We start from the raw sequence: 16631 nt of genomic DNA, 5'->3' as shown, positions 1-16631 counted from the left end.
TTCCTCATTTCCAGAGTATATAAACCAATGTCTGTTATGGTGTCCTTGCAAGACAACTTAGCTCTGAATGATTAAAACCGGATTTAAAACAGGATGTGGATCACTCAGCGGTGGTGTCATTTTCTCTTCCTGACCTCCATGTTTAGGGACATATTCTAAGAAGCCAGCCCTGGGGTACAACAGTTTTTGACCCCTTTGCTCTCTAGGCTCCCCTCTTGGCTTAGGCAGCAAACAACAAAAGCAATTCTGCCTATTTCAGCAGCTTGAAAATTATGTTTCTGCCCAATGACTTTTCTCCCTGTTTATTCTTCTGCACACCTGCACTTCTAACAGAACAGCAAGCACTGATAGCTGGGCTGGAAGATGGAAGATTTTGGCAAAAATCAGGTACTGGTAAACCACGGTTAGAAATCCTTTTGCGCTGAAGCAGCACGTTTTAGTGTGTCATTCTAGCAAGGAGCCATTTGCTACAGATACAGACGCTTTGAAAAATTAAAACCTGTGTTTAAATTTTGAGAAAAACTAATGGGGCTTTTTGTCATTACCATTTCTTAGGAAATCTATTTTCTCCTACCAGAAAAGACTTTGCAACAAAATAGGAAAAAAAAAAGAAATCATAGAAAATGTTTTCACTTGCATTGTGTTTGAAGCATAAATTAAAAAATGTTATTAAACACATAGGTGACAAACATTGAAGCACATTTCTGTGCATATTCTGAAGGTGTAATAAAAATAACTGGAAAGGATACAATCGCATGTTTGTAGCTTTCTTCAATGCTGTCTAGCAAATAGAGATCCAGCAGTGCCTGAAATGAAAAATCCAAAGTTTCCTTAAAACTCCCGTCTTTCATAAATCATTGGCTTTTGGGTGGGGTTTTGTTGCTGTTGCTGGTTTCAGTGAGCACACCACTCACATGTAAACTAGCAGGTGGATATTTCCCAGTTCCTCCTTCATCTCTCCGCCACAACTTCTCAGCTTGGTCTCCTAACTGGGAAACCATTCCATCAATCATCAAGCAGTCAGGATCCCATTTGCCTCTGGAACAAAAGGTAGCAAGGATTTGGACAGAGCAAAACACTAAGTCCAGCCTCTCAGTGTAACAGATTTCCTCCAATCAAAACGAAGCCAAAAAAGTGCCCATGAGTCAAAGAGAGTAACAAACATACAAAGGCATGATTATGACTTGAAACGCACAGGAAAGACATTTCCGAGTCAAATGAAAGACGTTCATTAGTTCATATTCATGTAATAAAGAAGTTCCAAAGAGAAATCCTGAAAGCTCTCTTCTTACAGGAAAGGTTGCAATGACCTTGTAGTTTTCAGGTTTTCTTTTTTTGCTGCATTACTTGTAGTATAAAGGGAGCGCAAATGCAGTTTTGTCAGTGCCAGAAAGAACCACTCGCACGCTAATGGAGGAAACATAACAGCATCAAAATATCACGACTATTCTTTATCACAAATCTTGTGCCTCAAATTGGAGTGTTCCAATACACAGCTGTGAGACAACAGCATGGAAACTTTTGAGTTTCTTCTCGGCATCTCACTCCTGTTACTGAAAAACAGGTCTTTTCAGAAAGCCAAGCATACAGGTACATTTTAGTATCATCTTAAGCAGCATTTCTGTTTCCATACACATACCCTTACAACTACGGATGGCTGAACTTTCAGAAATTACATTCCGCAAAAGTCCATCACAGCCTTCTGCTGACTGCTACACTACCCTTGAACTTCCCGATGATAAAAAGCAGAAAAAGCACACTCGGGGCTGTGTGCTTCTAAGGAGCACAGGAGCCTGTATGCAAGTTACTTGAGAAGTAAGTTAAGTAAGATGAACTTGAAAGTCAATACCTAAGACACTGTAGCTTCCACCTGAACTCATCTTGCAGCATCTGCTTCACACTGGCACAGCCTGAGCTTCCTTAGGTCTTTATGTAGTTTTCAGTACAGTTCCCAAAGGAAAACCTATTAGCCCCTAATCCAAGGCGCACCACCCATATGCTGGGAAGCAAGTCCAGGAAAGCGAGTTTACATCAGGAAGTGACTTTTATCCACCAGCCAGTGGAGTGCTGGGCACGCCAACTCCACGGAACTCTGGCTGTCTGCCGCAGTTACACAAATGTACTTGTGAGTAGGAGAGGTAGGCCAAGGCAGCTATTACTGCCTGTTACTACTCAAGAAAAGCATAGCAAATACCACTGTTGATACAAAAGCCATTCACTTCTGCTTCTGAATTTGCAGGGGAAGCGTTGCAGAGTTTTCCTGTAAGGCTTACCTCGAGAAACGCTCAAGTTTCTGTCGATGACAGGTATAGTAGCTCTGAATCAGAGGATAATTGTAGAAAGGTCTAGACAAACGCATATCGTCATCTACGGGCAATAAAGTAAAAGTTAAAGAAGTAATACCATATTTTTAAACTAAACTTGTTGACCAAAAAGACAGAAGATGATACAAGCTGAGCATCAAGAAGCCTGCAACTCTGAAAGAAGCCACTTCTGTTTCTGCCTTTTCTAACAGAAAGGCTCAATTCCTCCTTGTCTCAAGTGCCATTTCAAGTCCACAGATGATGTACCATTCGGAACGTGCAGTGTAAGCTGAAGTTCACTACAAAAAAAAAACAGTACTCAAAGGGAATGGTTTTTTGAACACGTCACGTGAGCATCTGTAAGACTGGCAATTACGGCTCGCAATAGAATTTATAATCCATCCAAATAAAGAAATATTTCCAAGGTGTATTTTTTCCTCAAGCAATAAGGTATGCTTATTCCAGACATGCAGGTAATGCTTTCACTGCCTTCCAGTATTTGTTGTTTAATAGTTCGTTATTTAAAATCCCTCGTATTTCAAGCTGTGGACAGAAGCAACTCCTTGAAGTCAAAGGCTATTTCTGAAAAAACAACCACGAAAGGTACTGGAACTAACAGGACTTGTTACGGACAAAACATTTACAAAAGCATGGCCAAGAACGTGTTCACAGGAATCACTTACTGGTTAGTGTCCCGGTTACAAATGTATTCCAGTTTAGGCTTACCTAAACCCTCTGGAAGGAGACTGGACCGACAGAACCAGATGACCACTTGGGCATACAAACAAAGGAGGCGAGTTACCACCCGCTTATTTGTCAAGTCTGCAAAACCTGAAAAAAGGCATTACATGATGTTTGTTATGCAATTCCTCTCATTTTTACAAAACGCCCTTCTGCACCCCAAATAGAAAGTAGAAAAATAACACTGTAGAAACCTTTGCCTTTGCATTTTTCACTCTTCATCACTTTCTCATTTGAAGAAAAAAAACCACAATCACCACCAAAACAAAAAGCAACCCCTACAACCAACAAGATTCACTAAACATTAAAGTAAAAAAAATAAATAAAAAAAAAGCCTGAAGTATTAAATATGCTCATGAATAAGACATTTGGTTTTCCGGTAGCACAGATTTTTAATACAGCAAAGGGACAGTCTTCTTTTTTTCCTCAATACGCCAAGAACAATTTATCATACAAAAAACTATAGAAGCTCAGGTAACTTACAAGTTACTCGTTTAAGCTTCCTTTATAGTATTTAGCAATTTGCAATACAATCTTTGCATGCAATTATGAATTGCTAGCTAAGATTAAACAGAATACTTTTCAGCATTACCACCACATCCAGTTGCTGTCATTTCAATCCCATTGCCTACATAGGTGCTTACTGAACATAGCCTGCCCTACCCACTCACACGAACTCCCCAACAAACTATTTCCCTGAACTCAATGTCGACTCAGTGGTAGTCCCAACTTCTCAGATTTAAGTCCCTTCTCCCAGCTAAATTTGATTGGCTTCCAACCCTCACAAATGACAAAAGCCCATGTTTCCACAGTTACAACCCAAGCATTGTTCCAAATCTTAATAAAACGTACCAAAGAGTTACTAATACTCTTACAAACCTTTTTCAGTAAGCTCTCGTGCTTCTGTTAGAAAACAGTTTAAGATTGTGCTAAGGTTGCTCAGAAGCAAGTGGCAGCGCTGAAGAGACTGTAACGTCTGCGGGTCAATGAAGTTGCAAGAGCCATCAAACAGCGGAACACCTTGTCAGGAATAAATATTAAATCGTTAGCCTACAGAGCAATTCCAGAGTTTCAAAGTACCTTTAAAGAACCGCTCGCAATGCCATCTGCCGGCACATTACTGAACAAGCTCCATTCGAAAGGATGATCCGATGTTTGCAGAATCACTACGCTAGTACTCACTTGTTTGGTCAAATTCATCTTTCGTATAAATCACTTTCTTCCACGTCCACTCAAGTACAAACCGTAAATTGGCAGCAGAACTTGGCTGCTCTTTAAAAAGAGAAAACAAGAAAGAAATGAATCAACAGGAAAGAAATGAAACCAAAAAAAAGTAACAGAAAAACAATGCAGGAAGTATTACCTTCAGACGTCCAATGTTTAATGCATCCAGTCAGAAGGTCTAAAGAACCTGTCTGGACAGCAGTTGACAGTACCGCTTCTAACTGCTCCTCCTAAACATAACAAACCAAGTAAAATGAGAATTTGGCATACTTTCAATATCTGGACCATCAACAGCAAATGTTTGTTTCTAACTGTGCACTCATTCAGACATCACAAAGTCAATTAGTCCACATGCAACTAATTCCACATTCTTCTTCATAATTCTAGCCACAGGCTAGACTGCTTCTTGGTCTGAGGAACATATCAAACCCTTCCTCTTGACATTTTAACTTACTGAAGGCTAGTTCTAGTCTGTCTTCGCATGCCTCTGCTTTATATTCTCAGTTTACTGAGTTCCAATTAACTTTTTTCAGTAACATGCTCTTCTAACAGCCATCACGTATTGTGGGCACGTGAGTTATGCACGAAGGGGACAGAACAAATACAACTATGCAACGTTTGCGTGGAAACAGTGAAGCTAAGGACAAGCAGCTTTCCAGACTATGAAGACATGAAGCAGTTTTGACACTCAAAACATTAAGTTATCCTTTTCTAAAAGGACAGAAAAGAATTGAAACATTGAAATTCCAATAGGTTTAAATCTTAGGCTGTTCAAATACTCCCTTATAATGCAGTGGTAATCCTTGAGAAGGACAAAGCACAGGTAGGCACAGACATGCAATACTAAGGAGTAGCTTATTTCAGCTGGTGTTCTGATACTTCCTTCAGGTGAAATGACCCTTCATAAAATTTTACATTTGGGGGGTTTTGTTTGTTTGTTTAAATACATTCAAAAGTATCTTTCCCTTCTAGGCAAAATCACTACATTCAAAGTGGTTTCTACACATTCGAATACACGTGACATTTCCACCTTTTCCTGAAAACGGTGTTCAGACAAGGAAACACACCAAATTCTATTTAGGGTGGCCAACAAAACCCCAAACCAAACTTCTTGACCCTAATTCTGATATTTGTCTCACTAACGTTCAAAAGAAATCCCTGCTCAAACGCATAACAAGTCTCTGAACGGTATGGCCACAATTCAGCAAAGGTTATTAAAAATTTTCTTGATTTCCCAAGTTATTTCCAAACCAGAGTTGACATCAGAACATCTAATTGGAACGTAAGAGTCTACCCCAGGCTCGCAAAATAAACAGTCTGGGGGCTAGGTCAACTTGCCAAGAAATTCATTTTCGCTACCACCCTGCGCAGCAGCGTTATTTGCCCTGAGACACTACCACAAATCTGGTGAAGAACCCAGTAGGCGGAAAGATGAGGGCAGCGGGCAGTCTGCTCTCCCACACCTACTGATCGCTACACCGTACAGCGACCAGCTCGCTGATCATTTAGCTCAGATCCTGCCTGGGTGAAGATGGGCTGCTCATCACAAAGGCTCCATCTCTCATGAAACTCTTCAGATGAGAGAAAGGTTGGTGCACTGCACATGGAAAACCTAGGACAGGGCGGGGTGACGTCACTCTGGCTGTTCCCAGTCAAACTCAGTAGGCTGGATCGAGGAATACTGTTACTTCCATGAACTAAAGTCAACGCCTGCATTTCAATGCAACTTGCAAATAATACAAAGATCAGACTGTCATCTCTTGTAGCCTCTACAGCCCTGTCAGACACTATGGATGTATTTCCCCTTGGATTCCCTGATATGCAATGCGCTCACCTGACTCAAACTGGATGGCTGGATATCAACTAGTCTTGGAGACAGCAAGCCAGCTACGAGACACCTATTGTAGCTATCATGAATGGCTTCGCTTATCGAAGGACCAGATTTCTTCAAAAGCTTCAAGGTCTGAAACATCAAGCAAATATGACCGATTAGGACAGCATTATTATTCAGTCACTAAGGTTCTGGATAACCACAAAGAGAAAGAATATAAAAGTTCACTTAACCCTTCAGAAAGTTTGCATCAGTAATACGCTTTAGGTTAGCAATCTGAGTAAGCATTACCACGCAGAGTCTGAAAGACAGCAGTCAAACTAACAGTTACTGCTTATAAAAAAAATATCCAGTAAAACAAAAAGCAGCCCTTGCAATGCTTCATTAAGCATTTTCTAGCTTCTCTGTCAATACACAGGCCTTTCTTTTTCCCGGAACACTGACACAAAATACATTCTATAGCCGCTAAAACTAACACATAACTTTCAGTCACACTTTGGAAGACCCTTTCTATGCTTGTTTGTGCAGGAGCTGATTTATGCTGGAAATATTTAGTGAGCTGAAACAGACTTCAAAATTATTTGTCACGATCTTTGCAGGGGCTAAGAAGTTATAAATTGGCCAAGTTGGGAGAAAATGTTTTTTTTTTTCCCAAACAGGTAAATAATTCTTAATTTTCTCCATTCTGCCCTCCTTTTTCAAGCTAATCAGGGACCAAAAGCCTAACTCAGGACTATGCAGGCCGTTCGGCTGATGGGTAATAAAGAAGTAACAGCTTTCCCTGACTTCCACAACATTTCTGTCCTTGCTCCTAGAGCAATGCTGTATTCCCTTCTAGACATCGAGTCGCTGATTGTGCTTCGACAAGAGACAATGGCAGTTTTACAGACCCAAGAGTAGACCTAAAACACTATCATTTGCATAAAACTGGCAGGATACAATTGCAATTATGCGCATGGATGGGTAGGATGAGAATACAATGGTTTCTGACACTGAAAGGAGTGCAACAGGAAAGCGTAGAAAAGGTACGTCTCTTGACATTCTCAGTAAAGATACAGTGAAAGATCACCTCTTTCTGGAAGCCGGTGCAAGTCAGATGAACCACGCCGGAGTTCAGCAAGCACGTGCCATCTGCAGAAACAACAGATGTTTGACAACATTCCATACTCCCACAGTCATGTTGTGATCAGTGTACGGTTTTTTACATAGCAGTATCTGGAGAGATATAACTGAGTACCCATTCTCTTCATCACATCACTTACAAACTGGTTTTAAAAAAAATAATGACGACGTATAGAAGTTTCATCTCTAGTGCTATCGAGGTGCTGTGCTTTGAGCTTCAGTTCACAGTCATTTCCTTTTAGAACCATTACCACTTGACAGGCTAAATTACAAAAAACACCAAACCCCAAAATTCAGCAGACTGTCCGGTGTGTTTCACAATATTAAATACCTTGTTAGTACAGCGCAATCAGCGTTGGGTTTGTGGAGGTTTGGGGTTTTTCAGTTTGGTTTGGGTTTTGAGTGACAAACAAGGAATAAGAGAACCAAGAAACGGCATTTGACCTCAATTTAAGCTTATCACTATGAAAAGCTGTGAGATACCTACCAAAATTATAGGTGCTTGGATTAAAAAACTGCTCAGGCGGTGGATAAGAAGGAGGAAGTCCCCGACTCAGACTCCGCTCATGTACCAGAATATCCAAAATGAGGTTTGGAGAAGTCATGCTTATTACGGTATCCAGTGACCACAATGCAAAATAGGGGCAATCGTGAAGGAATTCTTCTGGCCTTAAAGAAAACAAGTGCATAAGCTAAATGCCGACTTTCAAATGAATTCATTGTAGAGATACTGAAAACAACTGAAGAAACATCTACCTTAGTGAATCTGGCATTTGAGCATGATACCAGCGATTAATGTCAAATACACCCAAATAAGTAGATGGCTTTCCCTCACCATATGTATTCACTTGCCAGCTGAAGACTGATACACTGGTCTCAGGAGATATTACTGTAAAAGACAAGACATTGTTTCTTATTTGTAGAAAATACGATATAACTCATGTTTTTAAAACACCACTTCCCATTTTGGCTTAATTCCATTATTTCACTCGTGAAACACACCTACTAAGAATAACAAAAGAAATTTACGGAATAGCAAACATCTCTATCATAGGTTTCAGTCATACTGCCCCTTTTTTGTGTTCCAATTGTACCAGTTCTAAGCCAAATCAAATACACAGTTACTAGCTCATTAGGTTTTCCATACATTAAGAGCTGATCAGGACATTTAGCTAGATGAACAGTTTAGCAAAAAAAAAGTGCTAGGAACACATACATTGCTACTTTTAGAAAACATACAAATATGTGTCCTATACACTTGTATCACCTGGCATTATTAATTTCCAGATGCAACTCAACTGCAAGTTTTAAGAATACCTCCTTTCCAGCATATTCAGAATGAAAGAACACAATTATCACACAAAATAAACAAATAATAATAAAAAACACCCAACAAACAGGAAATTGGAATCAAGATTTTAACATGAAGCATTCACAATGTTATACTCGGGTTCTCTCCACAAGTGGAATGGTCTGTCTTCTCTGGGGAGACCATATTCTCTAGATGGAAGCAAAGTATGTGTATATCATTTACCCTAACAGAGTAAGGAACAAGAAGACAGTAGGTTCAGCAAAATGTTCTCTGCTGAATTCATCATTACCATTTAGGGATCCTCACACACTTTACCATGTTTTATTGTAAACTTCTGTGCCATTTCAGTTTTGTTAGCTGTTAAAACTGCCTCTGAAGATGGCAATTATTTTCATAATTCAGAACATAGCTTCATTGGTAGCCTCCTCACATATCCAACAAAAGCTCATGTGTGCCTAGAACTTAACTTGAACAGATCTGAATAAAAACTGATGAGAAACCATCAGAAAAATTACAGGTATTTCTCCATGCCTCATACTTCATAAAAAGGAGAGAGAAAGGTTCTTTTGGTTGTTGTTTTGGTTTTTTGGCTTTCATGGGGGGTTTTTTTGAGGGGTGGAGGGTTGGGGTTCTTTGTTTTGAACAAATTTTTAGAAAGCACTCTCCTCAGAAACACAAGTGGAGAAAATCCAAAGGCGTTTTTATTAATTTTGACACACTGCTGATAGAGGGTGGCATCACAAAAGAGATGGAAGTTGCCACTTCAGGACTAAGTCAAAGATAATAAACAGAAATAGCCTAGGAAGATCACGCAAGCATCTTCTTTATAACATTAGGCATAAGTTAAGGCCAGTAAGAAGAGAGGGAAGGTGAATAACATAGTCAGAACAAAAGCCTATGAAAGTTATCGCTGCAGCAGGCTCAGAGATACGGTCACAGCATAACTGAATTTATAAACCCAGAGCTGTATATTTAATTATTGCAAGATGATGAAAGACACCATAAGAGTTTTAACTGTGTACATGGACAAGGAAAACTATTGCTTTAAGAACCTGTAGATGCAGGAACCTATTAGATTTAGAGAGGAAAAATGGACACACAGATCAGAGACTCATAGAATTGTTTAGGTTGGAAAAGACCCTCAAGAGCATCGAGTCCACCCCTAAACCATGTCCCTAAGTACCACATCCACACATCTTTTAAATACCTTCGGGGATGGTACCTCCACCACTTCCCTGGACAGCCTCTTCCAGTGCTGGACAACCCTTTCAATGAAGAAATTCTTCCTAATATCGAGTCTAAACTTTCTCTGGTGCAACTCGAAGCCATTCCCTCTCATCCTATCACTCATTACTTGCGAGAAGAAACCAACCCCCACCTGGCTACAACCTCCTTTCAGGTCACTGTAGAGAGTGATCAGGTCTCCCCTCAGCCTCCTCTTCTCCAGACCAAACCCCCCCAGCTCCCTCAGCCGCTCCCCATCAGACTTGTGCTCCAGACCCTTCACCACCTTCGTTGCCCTTCTCTGGATGCACTCCAGCACCTCAACATCTGTCTTGAAGAAAGGGGCCCAAAACTCAACACGGGACTTGAGGTGCGGCCTCACCAGTGCCGAGTACAGGGGGACGATCACTGCCCTGCTCCTGCTGGCCACACTACTGCTGATACAAGCCAGGATGCTGTTGGCCTTCTTGGTCACCTGGGCACACTACTGGCTCATGTTCAGCCGGCCGTCGACCAACACCCCCAGGTCCTTTTCACCCAGGCAGCTTTCCAGCCACTCGTCCCCAGCCATGGGGTTGTTGTGACCCAAGTGCAGGACTCAGCACTTGTTCTTGTTGAACCTCATGCCGTTGGTCTATCCATCCAGCCTGTCCAGGTCCCTCTGTAGAGCCTTCCTACCCTCCAGCAGATCAACTCCCACCCTACTTGGTGTCATCTGCAAACTGACTGAGGTTGCACTCAATCCCCTTGTCCATATCACTGATAAAGGCATTAAACAGAACAGGCCCCACTACTGAACCCTAGGGAACACCACTTGTGACCGGCCGCCAGCTGGATGCAGATGCAGATATAGGTTTGAACAGGGGAAAAAAAAGATTCAGGTAACATTCCTAGAGCATCAGAGACAATTATCTTACTGTCCAAAGGAGACAGCTGGAGGAATAAAACGACTGACCAGCATCATACAGACGACCCCACCCTACATCACCAGAGCATGTCAGCAAGCATAAAATAAAACCTAGTTTTTCCCTCAAAGAAGTCCCACCTAAGTTAAGCATTTTTTCCCCATTTCTTCTTTTTAAATAAGCCCAACAAGCTAGTCTATACAGATATCTAAGACTTTCAGATTGTGGGCACAGAACAGCATTCATCACTTAGATTTCAAACCCGTTTGTTTTAGAATAACCAAACACGGACATCAGGACAAACCTTCATTTACGCTATCCTCTCTGTCAACGTGGTTGCGAAATTTTTCTATAGTTTGACAGCTGAGTAATTTAGTATTGCTGGTCCGTCCTCTCAGGGGAAAGACTCCACTCGTGAGATCTAAACTGTACCTTTCCTCACAGTATTCCAAACCCTGGGGGGGAAAAAAAAAAAAGAAGAGAGAAAAGGTCATTTTGAGGTAAAAACATATCTTATACCTAAATATAAAAGAATCTCTATATCTAATATAATATGACTATTATATTGTATCTTTCCCATGAGCTTATTTCATCTATCTACTATAATACACATACTACACTGTATATTTCCCATGAGCTTATTTCTGATGGCAAACAGAAACTACATCTGACATGCAGGAGAATTAAGTATCAAACCATAACGGGTAAGTTTGGCTGTAAAGGCTTCGTACATTTTCAAAATTTAGCATTTCCCTAGCTAAAATTTGCTCCAAAGCATGCACAGTCCGTTCCATTGCATCAAGTAACTTTGGAAATAACAGACATGTGCGGAGTAGATAAGAAAAACTGAAACCACCTCTTTGAAAAACTAACATGCAGACCAAGGAATGAATCTCATTTCTATTGTAGAATGAAAAATTTTAATAAAAGATGTTGTCCTGAACGAGACGTCCACCATTGCAAGACAGTTTCATCAGATAAAGTACTAAAATTAATCTCTGACAGGTTTCTGGAGTTTTAACTGCTAGAAATTTCAACTTTCATTCATATATGAAGAGCCAGTCGCCCACAAAGTTTGTACAGAGGGCAAGGGGAAAACACTAGCAAATAATGCCTGCTTAAGACAACTTCTGAAGTACAGCTGTGTATTTTAAATTACCCACATGGAGCAAGCAAATCTAAGTTAGTATCTTCCATACAATGGAGTTCCTTAAGTAATGACTTTATCGACCAGTAAAATGTGAAGACACTTTTCAAATGACATGCACTGGTCACACTCGGATATGAAAGCAGAGACTGTATACTCTCTCCATCCACAAGCATCGTGTAGGACAAAGGTAAAGACGTGCTCCATAACCACGATTTGATGCACTCGATTTAGCAACTGCTGAGATACCATAAAAAAGATCTTTGAACGCATAACTTAAACATACCTCTATGTTTAATTACTTGAGCAAACTTAAACCAGTCTTCAAGGCAATGGAGACACAAGTCTGATGTACAGTTATAAAAACAAAGTGCCATGTGTTTCAAAAGTCCTGTTTGTGACTTTTTACCATGATACAAACTCAAAGGTGCACTGTTTCATAGCCTCAAGTGTGATTCCTGGAAAGTAAAGCCCTGCTGTAGTAGGCCAGTCTTTCAGGCTCCTCTGAACTCTGTTCAATCATCAACAGTAGATTCCTCCTTGTGTACTCAAACTTCGCCTGGCAAATGGGAACGACTCTTTTTTTTCTGCCACTGAAGATGGACAAAAAACTTGGCTCAGTCAGCCATGTAGGCAGACAGTCATGTAGTACGGACCAACATGTGACTACAAGGAAGTGTTCTGAAACTAAAAGCATCCACTGTAGAGGACAGATCCTGTCCTAATGCATCTTTGGGGATTTTGGGGGGTTTGGGAGTTGGTTTCATCGTGGAGGTTTCTTTGGCAATAGGTATCATCAGGTCTTGGTATGAAGCCACATGTCCAAGTGGCTCATCTGGAAGCTAGCTGAAAAACCTGTCTTTTCTCCTCAGAGGCTCCAGCTGTTTAGTTCTCTCTCAGTACCTATCTTGTAAGACTGGTTCCTGTTTCAATCTTCCACAACACTCACCACGGACAAAACAACTGCTTTTTTTCCAAAGCAGCACACAGTACAAGGTATTGTCTTTGCTACTGCTAAGACTGTAGCTAAAACTAGCTTTTAAAAGAGAATAAAAGAAAGCAGGAGCTCAAAAGTGAAACTGCAGAAAGATTAAAGAGTCTTTCTCCTATCAACCTGACAAAGTGTTTACAGCACTACAGGAGATGCAGCAGTGAACTGCAATGAAAGCCCTTTTAAAATTAAAAAAGCTAATCGGGGTGCTCTGTTCCTCTAGAGCACTGTATATTTCTGTCATAAAAAAACTGCACAAAGATAAAGAGATGACATCCATATTTAGAACATGCTGAATCACTTGAAGGTATTTCTACTTTGTCACCATGACAGATAACGCATTTTAAAGAACCACCACCTTTTCCAAACACCTAACCTTTATGGATTCAAAAGCAACATTTACAAATGAGGAAGGAGTTTTCCCACATAGAAGGAAAAAGAAAAACGTCTAATTTTTTTGAATGAGTTTAAATTTTAAATGCATAGCCCCTATAAAAACAGAGTACCGTGATACAAGAATCACTCCTATTTCATTCCATATCTGTTGACAATAAGCAAGAGAAAGTATCAAAATAGGAGGAAAGACCAAAACAAGAATTAAGATTACCTTCTCCTCAAAAATATTTTGGCAGAGATCCAAGCATACTACCGAACAGAATTATACATTATACAGATGCATCTGATATCTGTTACATATCAGAGATATAAACTTACCTCATCTATATTTTAAACACATCTTTGCAGTCAGTTCTAAAAATTTTTGTATATTTTCTTGACCAAATCACACCACTGTTTACTCTATTTACATATTTTGCCCACTTTAAGAGTAGATTTCATACTAACCCAGCCAAAATGTCGAAAAAGTTATCTTTACAGCTACTAAGTTTCAGGATCAACACTAAAGAGACACTGTAGGTACATTTCACTTGAAGTCCAGCTGACAAAGCTCGAAAAAACCCAGGAACGTAAAAACGAAGATCAGAAAAGAATAAAGATACCTATGACCATATTTTAGGAAAGGGGGACAGATAAAAGCTTACTCAAGTCTGCAGTCTGGTTAAACAAAGCTATTCAAAGCCCCATCTTCTCTTCCTGCATGCCATTAATTTGGTGTTTAAACTAAGAATAATTTTATTTGTAAAAGCTGCTTCCTCCTCATGAATTGAATTTACACGGGCCCTTTGCAGATGAATCCAGCTGAACACATGACACTGCAGTATAAAATCGTATGATTTGTTTTCCAGAAGTATGGCCAAAGGTCATGCCCAAGAAGACTCAGCAAAAGATTTTTTTTTCAGTCATCTCTGAATTTTGTTGCTGAATATTAGCCCTGACAACTTAAAACTGATACTCACTCAGAGAAAATTACTGTTTTCATCTTTTCACATACTTTACACGTCTTACCTCATACATGACCTGTCCTGATGCCAAGCGCTTTCTGTCACCAAACGCTAACTGCAACAGATGCAAACTCACAACATCACCTTCACTGAAAAAGGCATACATTATGAAATTTGATTAGAAAGTTCCTTCATAGTCCTCATTATCATTTCATTAGATATTGCTGAAAAGAAAAACACCGCTTCCCAAAACAAGATAATTGGTCACATTTAGTCGCTAAAACATAAGGGGGGAAATTTTGATGCTAACAGCTCAGGAGCAAATGTTAACCGTACCATCTGAAAGCTTTAATACATTGTATGGACTAAAAACTGTTGGGAATAGCTCTTCACAGGGAAGAGCTCTCGCTCAAAACTGCTTTAAAGTCAAACTCAAAAAGATCACAACTTCATCAACAGCTGAGCTGATGCTGAAAGCCAGACAGAGATCTTCCTCCCCCTCCACTACCGCCAAAGTCCCAGCCCCTCTCTTGCACACACTGCACCCTTCCACATTCCCACTGGATTCATTAGCCCAGCAGGAAACGGTTGGCTCCTCTGCTGAACAGTGATCTTCTGCTGCCAGGTGAGCTGAACTGGCTCACAAAGGCTGCTGAAGCTGGCACAAGGTGATCGGCAATACTGTCACCTCCCTCCTTTAGGGCAGCAGGCTGCTCTGTCGGCACCTTTCCTCTTCTGCAGCTGCAGCCTCAACTACTTTTAATGGTACCTTCGTACCACGGCGCCAATATCAAACAAATCACGGAGCACTCATCAAGAAACAAAGGAAATCATTTAAGAATGCAAGCACAAAAATACAGCCACTGTTGCTCTGCCTTCTTTCAGAAGGTAGGAACTAGTAGGTCCCTCTTCACCTCTGTTAAATCCTGCAAAACCAACATTGTAAGCTTAACACCTTCTGTCCCTGAGAGAATCACCTGCACAGCTAAATAAACAAAACAAATACACGCGTGCTAACTGTATGTGGACACATGTATATAAAAAAAATTAATTCAGTGGCTTATAGTAAGTTTTTAGTCACCTTTCTTGTGTAGACTGAACAGCCCACAAGTAGCAACAATTGCGAGGATCATTCTCAGGCTCTTGAAAAGTAACAGCATAGACAGGAATCCTCCCTCCTTCAAGCTGAGAGTGGTGCCTGCAGGTTTAAAAACAAAACAAAAGTAGAAGGGTGAGCCTACTGGCCCTGTTTGTAGAAGGGCAGAAGCCTCTTCTGAGAGAAGAGCACCTGACATGCTGATCCCCAAAGTACAGAAGGCCATACTTCCATCCCAAACAAGACAGTGAAGGAAGCCACTGCTTTTTATGCAACAGTCAAGAGGCGAGGAAATTACTGCCCATCCTACGCAATAACCTGGGTTTATGTCCTCCTCTGCCTGAGCAGGAGGAACATAAATGATTCCTGCAGCTGCCAGGCAAAAGATTGTTCCTACTGCTATAGCCAACTTCCATATTGAACTTAAAGTGCAGCAGATCTTCTGAACATGTTTAAAATAGCGCCAAACAGAAGTAGTTTCACCTTTCTTTCCTTGGACTCTGTAAAGCATTTTTCTTCCAGACTTCTGAACCCTACTTGCACCTTCCCAACCTATTCCTGCCACCTCATTATTCCTCTACTCTCTATTTATGCACCCCATAGTTTCGGGTGACTCACTGCAGATTTGCTTATGTGAATCCTTCTCTGAATTTGGTTAAATATTTCAAGTTCGGTTGCTCTTTGGCAGATTTAAATCATGTTTTCAGGCACAGATTGGCTACTGAGTTTTAATGGCTCACTACTTTCACCCTGGACATGTTAAAGAATATTATCACCAAAATCACATTAACAGCATACTTAAGCCTTTCCATGTAGGCCCTAATTGCAGTACCTGGGCCTGAAAAAGAATTTCTAAAATCTGTTTCATCGAAAGGCACACATTTCCTGGTTTCAACTGAATACAACCGATAGAACAAACTGCCTTCTAAAAATCAGCTCTATCACATCCCAATTGCCTGGCATAACCCAAAGAAGCATGCTTTCCACAATTCCTCAGTCCACAGGCACAATATGGAAAACAATGCTAGTCCACCGGGGACAAGGCAGGACACTTAATCCATGTATGGCTTCATATATGGTTATTTCAGAAGAGGATTTCTAAACGTTCCAAGATCATACTCAAAACTTCTGTCCCTGAAAAGATCTCTTGGAGTTAACAGACTTCCTCAAGCCAAAAACTGACACCCTGCCACCTCCAGGCATGGCCAAGTGTAAAGGCCTACTTACTCCCGCTTCAAAGTCTTCATGTTCCATAGCGACAGGTAGCCATCTGAAAAACCCACAACCAGCTGATTGCTTCTGCTTATGTAGCTCAGGGTTGATATTGCTGTTCCTGAAGGATTTTGTAACTGAAAACAGAGATGTCTCCCTTCCCGGGTCACAGTTTCTCTTCTT

The 16631-nt window shown here is 40.6% G+C and overlaps 1 protein-coding gene across 1 annotated transcript in view; it reads right to left on the bottom strand.

The window, feature by feature from the left end:
• Positions 1–16631, bottom strand: part of LOC104167879 (protein ELYS-like) — a gene marked incomplete at its 3' end in the record, with an annotated part of 32689 nt that overhangs the window by 11033 nt on the left and 5025 nt on the right. Inside the window, 15 exon segments of the mRNA XM_009708271.1 lie at positions 750–806; positions 915–1038; positions 2274–2367; positions 3030–3134; positions 3924–4064; positions 4227–4316; positions 4408–4498; positions 6103–6231; positions 7169–7230; positions 7709–7890; positions 7978–8110; positions 10967–11117; positions 14205–14289; positions 15222–15338; positions 16464–16631. The exon segment at positions 16464–16631 is cut by the window's right edge and continues 14 nt beyond it. Coding sequence (XP_009706573.1) covers positions 750–806; positions 915–1038; positions 2274–2367; positions 3030–3134; positions 3924–4064; positions 4227–4316; positions 4408–4498; positions 6103–6231; positions 7169–7230; positions 7709–7890; positions 7978–8110; positions 10967–11117; positions 14205–14289; positions 15222–15338; positions 16464–16631 — 1729 coding nt within the window.

Source organism: Cariama cristata, unplaced genomic scaffold (assembly GCF_000690535.1).
Source record: "Cariama cristata isolate BGI_N322 unplaced genomic scaffold, ASM69053v1 scaffold7059, whole genome shotgun sequence".
Lineage (NCBI taxonomy): Eukaryota > Metazoa > Chordata > Aves > Cariamiformes > Cariamidae > Cariama > Cariama cristata.
The sequence above is the reverse complement of the archived record's forward strand: the minus strand, read 5'-3'. Positions and strand labels throughout refer to the sequence as shown.